We start from the raw sequence: 13,766 nt of genomic DNA, 5'->3' as shown, positions 1-13,766 counted from the left end.
ACATCAATCCTTAGCACAGCAGTTTGTGACAATACTGTGGCAATACTTCTGACATGTTTTAATTTTGAAGAGAGATTTTGATCCTTAGGTGTGAGTGGTCTGTCCAAGCCATTAACGTAAATGGCTTATGAGGTCTTTATTTTAGACATTAAAAGAAAGAAGTGGCATGAATAGGTGAAGTCAGGCTTCCACAGAACCAGGGTTTTAATTTGGCTTTCAGCGATTATTGGGGTTTTGAAGTTGGTTGTTGAAGCTGCCATACATCTCTCTGTCTGCCAGAATTTTCTCTTGGTGTTGAGCTGGAGAAACATTGTAGATGAGACAATCTATTTTGCCGAACTTGTCTTTGCCAAGGGTGTGTTTATGGGATGGTACTATATTGGAACAGTTGCTGTTTAGTCTATTAATCTGTTACTATTAGTCTATTAATCTGTTACTATTAGTCTATTAATCAGTTATTCTATTAAGTTTTCCAATAGAGTTAAAGTTATGTCTGTTCTTCTATCTTTTCTTTGTATTTAAACTAGAGATAAGAATAAGGTGTGTTTTGCTTCAAACCAAGTAGTGTAGCCAATCAAATTACATCTGGAACACAGCACCTAACACTTCCCTTTAAATAAGGTAAACGTGAGGGTCTGGGCTGTCTCCTAGTTATGTTTTATGTTTTATCTATTCCAGGACAATTGCCAATGCTAACAATGAACACTAAGCTTCTTATCTCTCTGATCCCCACAAGCAGCCAGCGTTCCTTCATGCTCCATAAACTCTAACTTATCCAAAGCTCTGGCACTGGTAATCATGTCTCACACTGCGTCTTTCTTTCCATCACCCTCCTTTATTGCACTGACTCTCCATCTTTCAGTGTGTTCGATTTAAATCCATGATATCATCTATGATTCCAGTGTGTTTTCATCTCACATTATTCTGTATTTACTAGCCTCCTGTTCAAGCCTCATGGGCAACCTACTGGCTTCATCATGGCAGAGGCCTCAGTTGTTTCTATCCTAGTTTATAGAAGCTCAAATTTCTGTGCCTTGCCACTTTATCTCCAAGTGAGAAAACCTTCTTAACATCTTTCTCTGCAACCAAACTTCATATCATCCCTTTCAGCTACTCTTATACAAACACCTCTTTTTTTACACCAAATTTGAATTCCTGTTGGACATTATTTTCAGTAAAAGCACAACATCAATGTTAAATTCTTGTTGCGGTCAGTTGTACAGTACAGTCTCTATCCTTACCTTGCCTCCATTCCCACTGTGATTAGTTACTATTGTGCTGAATGCTGGGAATACAAGAATCCTTATTACCTCCTATGCTGAGGCACAAATATATTTTAAACTTGAAGAAGATGCATGTAAGTTGTACTTCCACGATTTGGTGTGCATAGCACTAGTCAGTGTTCAACATGCTTCTGTGTTGCTGGAAAAGCGCAGCAGGTCAGGCAGCATCCAAGGAACAGGAGAATCGACGTTTCGGGCTTAAGCCCTTCTTCAGGAAATGTCTGTTGCCTGACCTGCTGCGCTTTTCCAGCAACACATTTTCAGCTCTGATCTCCAGCATCTGCAGTCCTCACTTTCCCCTTCAACATGCCTCTATCTGACACACTGTTCTAGTAGGAGAATGAAAGGTAGGTCTTTCTAAGAGTTTTGAAGTTGTCTGAGGTTTGAAACACAGCAAGTTGACAGACAATGTGTAGTGGCATGCTGTAGCACTAGTTCCTCCAGAGTGAGACATTCCTATCATTGTGGCTTTTCCTGCACAGCCTTCCCCATTCTTTGAGTAATTGGGCCATCTAAGCGTTCTGCTTTTCACAGGCCGCTGTGAATGGTCACTGAAGAAATGTACCCCTAACATCTCAATCACCTCATACAAGAAGATCTGCTAGTTAATTTATTGTCCTTATATGTTTCGTGAGAGCTGGACAAGAGTCGATTTAGGCACCAATGAGTTCAAACAGTTCTCGGAAATATGGACAAAATACTTGCAGAATTGCTGATACAGTTTTATTCAAATTTTATAGAACCGAATAAACCAGATATTATCAACACTAAACCATCAAATATGAGCATTGCCGTGGATTGGAGGATACAAAAGACTGACCTCGAGCAAGTGACATCTGTTGAAATAACTTGCACAGATATTGGCAATTCACGTAAGTGCTATTCTTCTATGGGCAGTACAACAGCGACAGTTGCAAACTTGCAGTCGCAGTGAAACATTTGGGGATTATTTTGGTTCAGAGTTTTCTGTAACAGGGAACTATAGATATTCTCATGTTCATTAGACAGGCCCTGTTTAATCTCCAAATTGTGAAATGAAACTGGCATAGAGCTATCACCGAGTGTCTAGAATCTAAATAAACAGCGCAAACAAATGTAGGTCTCCTTAACTAGTCACATTGAAGAAATATGATATTAGCAGCATTTAGAGGTATAAATTTAGGTGGTCATGTTAATTAGGAGGGAAAGAAAAGGTGGAATAACAGGCATTTAAAAATACTATCGACCAAAAGGAAGGTGTAAAAATATTTTTTATTTTGACATTCCAAAAAAGGAATGGGACACCATACTTAAGACCATTAGCAATACGAATAAGAGTAGGTGGTTTGGTTCCTTCATTCTGCCCCACCATTCAATAGGATTGGGGCTGAACCAACATTTCTCATGTCCACTGATCTGCATTTTCCTCATAAACCTTGATTCCCCCATTGATCAATAATCTTATCTATCTCAGCATTAAATATACACAAAGAAACTTCTCCCACAGCTCTCAGAGGCAAGAAGTTCCAAAGACTCTCAACTCTCTGAGAGAAAAAATTCCACCTCACCTGAATATAAATTGCTGCACTATCGGGTCTAGACTCTCCCATGAGGGGAAACATCCTCTCAGCATTTTTACTGTCAGGCCAATTAAGAATCCTATATGTTTCAATGAGATTGCCTCTCATTATTCTAAACTCCAGTGAGTAGAGTCCCACCCTGTTTAGCCCCACCCTCCACACCAGTGATCAACCACATGAAGCTTCTCTGAACTGCCTCCAAAGAGATTAGTCTTTCCTTAAGTAAGGGGCCAGACACTGCTCACAGTCCTTGAGGCTTGTTCTAACCAGCACCTTGTCGAGTTGCAGTCAGTGTTCCCTGCTCGTACACTCCAATCCCCCTGAAATAAGGGCCAACATACCATTAGCCCTTCCGATCAGCTGCTGCACCCGTGTGCTGGCTTTTTATGTTTTGTGCACAAGTATCCCCAAGCCACTGTGTTACAGCTTTCTACAGTGTTTCTTTATTTAAATAATGTTCTGTTCATTTATTATCCTTTCTGAAATGAAGAACTTCCCATTTTCCCATTTTTCCAACATTCCATTATAAATCATTTGCCAATTTTTAGCCCTCTTTCTTAACCTGGCGATAGCTTTCTGTAAACTATTTGTCTCTACAATGTGCCTTGCCATCTATTTTTGTGTCATCTGCAAATTTTGCGACAGTACGTTTGCTTTCTTATTCCAAGTCATTAATAGAAATTCTAAATAGTTGTGTCCCAGTACTGTACCCTGTGAAACCCGTCTGATTTCAGGTCACCAACCTCAAAAGAAACCCCTTATCCCTACTTGCTGTTTCCTGTCCATTAGACGATTCTCTATTTACGCCAACATATTACTTCTAACACCATGGTGTTGTCTTATGATTTAACCTTTTGTGAAGTACATTGTCAGGTACCTTCTGGAAATTCGAGTATGACACATCTACTGGTTCCTCTCTATCCACTCTGGTTGAGACTTCCTCAATCAGCTCCAATAAGTTAGTTAGACAGTTTGTCTTTCATGAAGCCATGCTAACTCTGCTTGATTAGATTATAGTTTTCCAAAAATGGTACTGTTATTTCTTTAGTAATTGATTCCAACACCTGTCCCATGATTGATACTAGGCGTATCAGCCTACAGTTACCGGTTTTTCACCTCCCTCCTTTTTTGAATAGATGTATCACATTGTCAGTTTTCCAATTCTCTGGTATGACTCCAGAAGCCAAGGATTTATTGACAATTACAACAAGTGCATCCACTGTTTCCATAGAAACTTCCTTTAGGATCCTAGGATACAGGCCATCATGGGCAAGGGCCTTACCTGCCTGAAACCCAATTAGTTTGTTGAATATTACTGCTCTCACGACGGTGATGGTAAATAATCCCTCTTGTATCTTGCACTGTATAGACTGATGAAAAATATTTGTTTAACTCCTCTGCCATTTCCCTGTTTCCCATAACTGTCTCCCATAATTCATTTTCTAGGTTCACTTTGACCTTCATCTTCCTTTTTATATATTTAATCAGAGAATCCCTACAGTATGGAAACATCAGCCCAATGAGTCCACACTGATCCTCCAAAGAGTAACCCACCTAGACCCATTCCCCTACTACTCTACATTTTACCCCAGATTAATGCACCTAACCTATACATCCCTGAACACTATGGGCAATTTAGCGTGGCCAATTCACCTAACCTGCACATGTTTGGATTGTGGGAGGAAACCAGAGCACCCGGGGAAACCCAGGCAGACTATGGGAGAATGTACAAACTCCACTCAGACAGTCACCCAAGACAGGAGTTGAACCCGGGTCTGGCACTGTGAGGCAGCAGAGCTAACTACTGAGCCATTGTGTCACCCATAATGAGCTCTTTACTGTCAGTTTTTATGTTTTTCGCTAGTTTGCTTTTGTAGTTTTCTCTTTTTATTATCTTTTTAGACCTCCTTTGCTGGATTCCCAATTTATCCCAATCTTTGGAGCTATCACTGATTTTTGTCTCCTTATATACTTTTTCTTTCAACTTTATACTATTGTTAACTTGCTTGCTTAGCGATGCTTAGTTCATCCCTCACTTTGAATCTTTCCTCCTGACTGAGATTTATTTTTGCCTTGAATTAGTTCCTCAAATGTGTACTGCGGCCTATTTCCTATGTTGCCTGTTAATCTAGCTGCCCAATCCGCTTTAGCTAACTCTATCCTCCTTTCATTGTAATTCCCTTTGTCAATGTTAAACACAGTTGTTTCCGACCCAAGTTTCTCTCACACAAACTGAATATTGAATTCTACTATGTTATGATCACTACTTCCTAGGGGATCTTTTACTCTAAGGTCATTTATTAACTGTGCCTCCTTATCAATTACCAGGTGCATGGCAGTTTATTCCCTCGTTAACTCCATGACATGTTGATATAGGAACCTATCTTTAATTCATTCCATGAATTCATTGTCATAGGTACCCTTTCCAACTTGATTGACCCAATCAATATGAAAATCAAAATCACCCCTAAGTATTGTTTTATTCTTTTTACATGTTCATATTATTTGTTGGTTTATAGCCTTTCTGACAAAGTGGCTACTGTTTGGGGGGGGGGGGGGGGGAGCGTGGGGGGGGGGGGGGGGGGGGGGGAGGTGGAGGGTCAATACATCACTCTTGCCAATGTCATCTTTCCCTTTCTGTTTTTTACCTCCACCCAAAAGACTCTACATCATCTGAGCCTAGATCATCTCCTGCAGCTGTCCCCATTTCATCTCTTAATAATGATGTTATCCTAACACCTTTTCCATCCCTCCTGCTTTCTGACAGGTCATATATCTGGGAATGTTAAGTTCCCATTTCTGATCACCTTATAACCATGTCTCTGTAATGGCTATGAGATCACATTCATTTATCTCGATTTATGCCATAAGTTCGTTTACCTTATTTGGAATGCTTCATGCTTTAAGATTCGAAGCTTTTAGGCTTACCTTTTGCTATTTTCAAACATCTTAACTTTTCCTTGTACAGTGGCCCAATTTGCCTCTTGTCCTTGATTATCCTTTCTACTGTTCTTGAATTTTTCTGTTCTTTCTTTTATTAGCATCATTGTTTCTCTTTTCCTTCCCACCCTACTTCTCCCACAATCCCCTACCCCTGACATCAATCCTGATCCTGCCCTTCCAGTTTGTATTGGTCCCACCTCTGGTCCTGACATCTTAGACATCTGAAACCCTCTCCTTGCACCATTCTCCATAGTTACTTTTCTCCAGCTAGTTGAGGATCATTGGCAGTAATTAATAGTTATCACATTATCATTAGTACTTCATCTTGAAGCGCTCAATCTAATTTTCTTGGCTGAATTTGCTTTGTCGCAATACCCAAATTTCAGGTCATTATATCAGTTCTCTTGTGAAATTTGCCATTGACTCAACTTCCACCATCCTTTTGGCCAGTGCATTCCAGATTGTAACTATCTCTCCAGAAAAATATTTTTTATTCTCCATTGATTCGTTGCAGTTACTTAAAAGTTGTGCAGTGCATCTTCCAACATCCCTGCAAATGGAAACAATGTGTCCTTATTTGCTTTATCAAAATCTTTCATGATGTTGAATGTCTCTCTTAAATTTTAGCTTCTCTGCTGTAACAATAAGTAGCATTTATATAGCACCTATAGTGTCCCAAAGACACTTCTCAAAGCAGAACTAGAGCTGATTTCTCTAGTGTCCAAAAACTAAAGTCATGAATTTAAGGCCTTGCCTTATTGACAGTTCTAGTCTGATCTCTTCTATTAATTTCACTTAAACAAGGTTAAGGAGTTTCAAGTTCATTGTGGCTCCAGCTGTTCCTCATTAACCCCACTCCCTGCCTGTCCATCTCTCTCTCTCCCTCTCCTCTTCCACCCTCTTTCCCTCACTGATTCCGCAATCTCTCCCTGTGTTGAATTCCCACAGTCACTTTCCCTCTCCTGACTCCCTCAGTCTCTCTCTTTCACTGACTCCCGCAGTGTCTATGTCGGTCAACCCCACAGTCTCCCTGGCAAAGTTTGCTTCAGTGTTCAGGCTCCTGTGTCATCATTCTCTTTCCTGCTTGCTGCTACCCAGGTCACAGGCTGCATTTCTTCTGTACTTGCTGCTAGTAGAAAGAAACTAGTACGATGCAGTTGAGCCTGTTAATAACAAGCGTGGAAGAGGATCAACGGCCGAGCACCAGCGAAACTTATTATTTGAATTACAGAGAGGCGAGGCTGAAAAATCTGCCATTGCACAGTTGAGAGAGAAAGAACACCAAGTACATTAGCCATGTTATCAAGGCCGCAGATTTCCCACACTGGAAGCCATGTTGGAGATGTTTACGTTATTCATCTTAATTTTAGCATGTATAGTTTAGATGGGGATGCCATTGTAATTGTTTGGTAAAATGTTTCTGGGTGACTGTGATTGGTGAGAATCTTGTTCAGGGGCTGGTGGAACGGTTTTGGTCAATATAATGGATGAGACTGGAGATAAGAAGATGATCGGTCTGAAAGGGAAAATACTTTGACATGAGTCTCATGAAAGCAATGAGCAGAACAAAATTGACAACAAAAGAGTTGCAAATGAATGTCTTGTATTAATGAATTTGGTACTTAAACTCTGGAAATCTGCAGGGGAAGCAGCCTGGCAATCAATCTGTGATCGCCCCTGTAGGAACACAAACTCTATCCCTGCAGTAGGTTTGGAGGTCAGGGAGCTCCCTTCAATGGATCCTAATGGTGCATGGGTCTACCAATAGTCAAGTGTCCCAAGACGTAAGCCATCAAAATCAAGTTCAAGTGTTCAACAGAAGAATACACCAGGCTGTGGAGAGAATGGGTGGCGATGGTGGAAGGCTACATCTCCTCATGTTACCCATCCGAAAGGGATCACTTTTATACGAAACCAACAATTGTGCCCAAACTTCAAGAGCATGGATTGGCACTAGCCTTGGCTCCTTGATACAGATGAGTTGGGAGAGTTGTTTGGTTCAAGGAAGCATAGCTCAATCTCTCTTTCTCTCCTTCCTTTTCTCTCCCTTTCTTTCCCTCCCTTTTCCCTCCTTGCTCTCCCAGCTGGCCTCTTGCTCCCTTTCTTTCCCCTCTTCTCTCTCCCTTTTTCTCCCTCCCCTCTCTTCACCTCCTTCTCTCCTCCCCTCCTTCTCTCCAACCCCTCTCCCTCTCTCCAATGCCTCTCTCTGTCTCTCGACGCTGAGGACCTCTGAAGTTAACAAATCTCCATCCTTCTCTCTGTGCCACACTGGCTGCAGGGACTAAGTAAAGGACTGCTAGCAAAGGTTTCAATATCAAGCTGCTATCCAAGCATGTGAAAAGACAGTCAAAGAACCACAATAGGTTTTCAAAGTAGAGTTTGCCAAATATAAGAACTTGTAAGAATAATTTAAAAGCTTTATTCCTCATTTTACAGGCTTCAGTATAACTCTACAGAATGTCACAAAAAGACCAGCAATATGCGAAGGCCTGAAACCATACACAAGCTATACTGTAAATGTTACAGCCATCAATAAGATGTGCAACAATGCAACTCAATCAAATTCAAGTACTAGCATGGTTATGACTCGACCAAGTTGTAAGTATTCCAATGATGTAATTGAATTATAATAATCCCTTCTGTTGTCCATTTAAAGGTCATTACCATTTTATTTTATTCATCCTCAGAGCATGGACATTTACTGTCAGTTCATAGTTACACTGTAATGATGGAAATCACTGTCTGGAACCATTGCACTCTATTGCACTGTTCCCTAAAGCAAGTTTGTCTTTCTTGGATTTGAACTGCTGGCATCACATATCCTCCTATTTCCATGCACTCAATCATTCACTCTGCTTGTGCGCCATTCTTAATTTCCTGACATTTTGATAGCAAAGTGCAAAAGAAAATGACTGCAAATGCTTGAATTTTTTTTATTCATTTATGTGACTTGGGTGTTGCTGGCTGACCAGCATTGATAGCCCATCCCTATTTGCCCTTGAGAAGGTGGTGGTGAGCTGCCTTCTTGAATTGCTATAGTCCACTTGCTGTGAGTTGACCCACAATGCCATGAGGGAGGGAATTCCAGGATTTTGACCCAACAATTTTGGAATGGTGATAGTTTGCCAAATCAGGGTGGTGAGTGGCTTGGAGGGGAATTTGCAAGTGGTGATGTTCCCAAGTACCTGCTGCCGTTGTCCTTCAAGATGGGAGTGGTCATGGGTTTTGAAGGTGCTGTCTAAGGACCTTTGGTGAATTTCTGCAGTGCATCTTGTAGATAGAGGACGCTGTTGCTACTGAGCACCGGTGGTGGAGGGAGGTCAATGCTGTGGATGTGGGTTGCTTTGTCCTGGATGGTGTCAAGCTTCTTGAGTGTTGTTGGAGCTGCACCCATCCAGGTAAGTGGGGAGTATTCCATCACATTCCTGACTTGTGCCTTGTAGATAGTGGATAGACTTGGGGATGTCAGGAGGTGAGTTACTTGCCACAATATCCCTGGATTCTGAACTGCTCTTGTAGCCACTGTGTTTGTGTGGTGAGTCCAGTTGAGTTTCTGATCAATCGTAACCCCAAGGATGTTGACAGTGGGGGATTCAGTGATGGTAATACTGTTGAATGCCAAGGGGTGATCGTTAGAGTGTCCCTTATTAGTGATGGTAATTGTTTGGTATTTGTATGGCGCGAATGTTACTTGCCACTTGTCGGCACAAGCCTGGATATTGTCCAGATCTTATTGCACTTGAGCACAGACTGCTTCAGTATCTGAGGGGCCGTGAATGGTGCTGGGCACTTGCAATCATCGGCGAGCATCCCCACTTCTGACCTTATGACAGAGAGAAGGTCATTGATGCTGCAGCTGAACATTGTTGGCTGTAGGACATTACCCTGAGGGACTTCTGCAGAGATGACCTAGAGCTGAGAATAATAAATGTGAAATAAAAATTGAAACTGCTGGAAAATATTCAGCAGATCAGACAGAAATGTACCAGGCCCAGAATAACTGAAAAGGATTGAGGGGAAGCGAGGGGAGGTGGTGAGGACTGCTGGTAACTGTATGAGCAGAAACTCTTTCAACAGATGGCCAGGTATAGGTTTTTCGAAATGAGCTCATTATGGGGTCATATTTGAACCACAAGAATGGCTAATGGGGAAGCAATGGCTTCATGGAATTATCACTGGACTGACAATCTAGAGAGGAGAAAGTGAGTACTGCAGATGCTGGAGATCAGAGTCGAAGAGTGTGGTGCTAGAAAAGCACAGCTGGTCAGGCAGCATTCGAAGAGCAGGAAAGTTGACATTTCGGGCATACGTCCTTCATCCTCACACTCCTGATGAACACTCTTGGCTCTGATAAACCACAGAGTACAGAGGCCTGGGCTTGAATCGCGCCACGTTAAGCGGTGCAATTTGAATTCAATAAAAATCTGGATTTGAGAGTCTAATGATGATCATGTTGATTGCTGGGGAAAAACCCAGCTGATGTCCTTCCTGGGTCTGCTCTACATGTAACTCCAGACCCACAGTAATGCGGCTAACTCTTAACTGCCCTCTGAGCAATTAGGGGTGGTCAATGCATGTTGACATAGTGAGCAATGCCCACATCCTGTGAATGAATAAAATAAAATGCACTTAGCGTAGGTCTGTTTGCATGGCATGGAGCAGCACCTTTATCATTCAGTAATGACCTGACCTTTCTTTGAATATGGTCAATGCTTATGTGTTTAACTTGGATAGAATTCAGAGGTATGAAATGGATTGAAGGTGCTTTCACTTCCTGAATTTCAATGGCAGATGTGCGAGAAGGAAAAGGAACAATGCTTTTCACAGAGAATATTGAATTATGTTTTTTGTACAAATTCTCTCACGAACATTTTAAACACTTACCTGGGTCATTGTATGGATCATGTGTTGCGTACATTGTGCATGAGTGGGCACAGAGGCCTGACAGCCATAGGGAAATATGAGATGGCATGAAGAAAGTATGGAAGATATTAAAGGATAGAGATGTGGTAATGTAAGATTTTAAGTTTTAAGAGGAAGTGTAGATCAATTTAAATTAGTTCAATTTGTTTGAGCTCACCGAATTAAAATTTTGAATTTATCCCTTCAAGCTATTTAATTTAAATTTTTGAAATCCAACAAGAGTTATGCCATCAGGCAAGATTAGAACCAAAGTTAGGGAATATTATCAGATTTTAAGTATAAACAAGTAAGACACTAATGTATACATAGTTGAAAAACAAGACATTTGGGGATCCAGAAATGGAACCAAAGCCTACCTCTTTGACAATCGATCACTTTCTTACTTGAGACAAAACACCTGAAGTTTTCTTGTCAACAGAAATCTCTAATTGTCTCTGAACATTGCTAGAAATTTGACAGAAATATCTGACTTCCTGTTTTGATCTCAAGGTTCCACCTTTACAAAAATCCCTGATTAATTGAAAAAAAAAACTGATGTCTCCAGGTTGATCCAAGCTTAAGCTGGGATAGGATGACATTCTCTTAAGATACTTGGAGTATTCAAAGAAACATGGTGCCTGCCATCCTTATTTTACAGTCCTTTTGGGATGAACACTCCCTCACCTCTTAATTAACTATTGTTGTTGAAACCCTATTAGTTCATATTATGTTAATGGTTAACTGAATTCCTTTCAGTCATGATCCCCTGCTCTCACTGTAAGCTTAACTGTTATTCAAAACTTTCAACACTTTCCCTGTAAGTGTTTCTCATATCCCATTATCATCTACTGTGAAAAGAGGATGAGTCTGAGCAAGATGTATCATAAGTGGAGGCGATAAGGTGCATAAGGTGCCAGTTTATGAAGATGGGGCAGTGGGCTCAACTCGTTAGGGGTTTTCTGTGTCCATTGAAGACATTCACCCTTCCATGACATCAAAGACATCATTAGCCCTTGCCCTCTGACCTCTCACCTGGATGTATTTTAACGTTCGCAACCATAAAAGAGCAGGTGAAAGCATGGCTGAGCATCTGGTGGGTAGGAGAAGGATTCACATTTTTGGATCATTGGAATCTCTTCTGGGGTAGAAGTGACCTGTACAAGAAGGATGGATTGCACCTAAATTGGAAGGGGGCTAATATACTGGCAGGGAGATTTGCTAGAGCTGCTCGGGAAGATTTAAACTAGTAAGGTGGTGGGGGGGGGGGGGGGGGGGGGGGGGTGGGACCCAGGGAGATAGTGAGGAAAGAGATCAATCTGAGACTGGTATGGTTGAGAAAGGAAGTGAGTCAAACAGTCAGGGCAGGCAGGGACAAAGCAGAGGACAAGGCAAGACTGATAAATCAAATTACATTTACTTCAATGCAAGAGGCCTAACAGGGAAGGCAGATGAACTCAGGGTATGGTGAGGAACATGGGACTGGGATATCATAACAATTACAGAAACGTGGCTCAGGAATGGACAGGACTAGCTGCTTAATGTTCCAGGATACAAGTGCTACAGGAAGGACAGAAAGGGAGGGCAAGAAAGGAGAGGGAGTGGTGTATTTGATAAGGAATAGCATTACTGCTGTACTTGAGGAGGGTATTCCTGGGAATAAGTCCAGGGAAGATATTTGGGTGGAACTGAGAAATAAGAAAGGGATGATCAATTTAATGGGATTGTATTATAGACTCCCTAATAGTCAGCAGGAAATTGAGAAGCAAATTTGGAAGGAGATTTCAATTATCTGTAAGAATAATAGGATGGTTATGGTAGGGAATTTTAACTTTCCAAACATGGACTTGGACTGCATAGTGTTAAGGGTTTAGATGGAGAGGAATTTGTTAAGTGTGTACAAGAACATTTTCTGATTCAGTATGTGGATGTACTGACTAGAGAAGGTGCAAAACTTGACCTACTCTTGGGAAATAAGGCAGGGCAGGTGACTGAGGTGTCAATGGGGCAGCACTTTTGGGCCAGAGACCATAATTCCAGTGGATTTAAAATATTGATGGAAAAGGATAGACCAGATGTAAAAGTTGAAGTTCTAAATTGGAGGAAGGCTAATTTTGATGGTATTAGGCAAGAACTTTCATAAGCTGATTGGGGGCAGATGTTCGCAGGTAAAGGATGGCTGGAAAATGGTCAGCCTTCAAAACTGAGATAACAAGAGTCCAGAGACAGTATATTCCTGTTAAGATGAAAGTAAAGGTTGGTAGGTGCTGGGAATGCTGGATGACTAAAGAAATTGGGGTTTAGTTCAGAAAAAGAAGGAAGCATATGTCAGATATAGGCAGGAGAGATGGGATGAATCCTTAGAAGAGCATACAGGCAGTAGGAGTATACTTAAGAAGGAAATCAGGAGAGTAAAAAGGGGACATGAGATAGCTTTGGCAAATAAGATTAAGGATAATCCAAAGAGTTCTTATAAATACATTAAGGATAAAAGAGTAACTCGGGAGAGAATAGGGTCCCTTAAGGATCAGCAAGGCAGCCTTTGTGTGGAGCAGCAGTAGATGGGAGAGATGCTACACAAGTATTTTGCATCAATGTTTACTGTGGAGAAGGATATGGAAGATATAGAATGTAGGGAAATAGATGATGACATCTTGAAAAATGTCCATATTACAGAGGAGGAGGTACTGGTTGTTTTGAAATGCAAAAAAGTAGTTAAATCCCCAGATGTACTCTAGAATTCTATGGGAAGCTAGAGGGATATGGTCCACATGCTGGCAAATGGGACTCGATTAGGTTAGGATATGTGGTGGGCATGGGCGAGTTGGAACAAAGGGTCTGTTTCTGTGCCACACATCTCTATGACTCTATAAGCACCTGCTCTTCAGATTTAGGTTATAAATCCAATAGTGGTGCTGACAGCCAGTTGGATTAGATCAGCGGCTTTCGAAGGAATTGGTGTGGAAACCTTGATCTCATAGAGCTGCCACTGCTCTGTGAAGTGTTAAATAGCTATTCAGCGGGACGGTGGAGATGTGTTTCCTGTCCAGTCTTCAGATGGCCAGATGGAGAAAACGCTGCC

The 13,766-nt window shown here is 41.4% G+C and overlaps 1 protein-coding gene across 19 annotated transcripts in view; it reads left to right on the top strand.

The window, feature by feature from the left end:
- The window catches only part of ptprc (protein tyrosine phosphatase receptor type C), a 152,091-nt gene that overhangs the window by 97,380 nt on the left and 40,945 nt on the right, over positions 1-13,766 (top strand). For all 19 annotated transcript variants that reach the window (XM_072573854.1, XM_072573855.1, XM_072573852.1 and 16 more), the window contains 2 exons: positions 2,024-2,155; positions 8,222-8,383. In XM_072573854.1, the coding sequence (XP_072429955.1) occupies positions 2,024-2,155; positions 8,222-8,383 (294 nt within the window). The remainder of the gene's footprint in view (positions 1-2,023; positions 2,156-8,221; positions 8,384-13,766) is intronic.

The sequence above is a fragment of the Chiloscyllium punctatum genome, chromosome 7, assembly GCF_047496795.1.
Source record: "Chiloscyllium punctatum isolate Juve2018m chromosome 7, sChiPun1.3, whole genome shotgun sequence".
Lineage (NCBI taxonomy): Eukaryota > Metazoa > Chordata > Chondrichthyes > Orectolobiformes > Hemiscylliidae > Chiloscyllium > Chiloscyllium punctatum.
The sequence above is the reverse complement of the archived record's forward strand: the minus strand, read 5'-3'. Positions and strand labels throughout refer to the sequence as shown.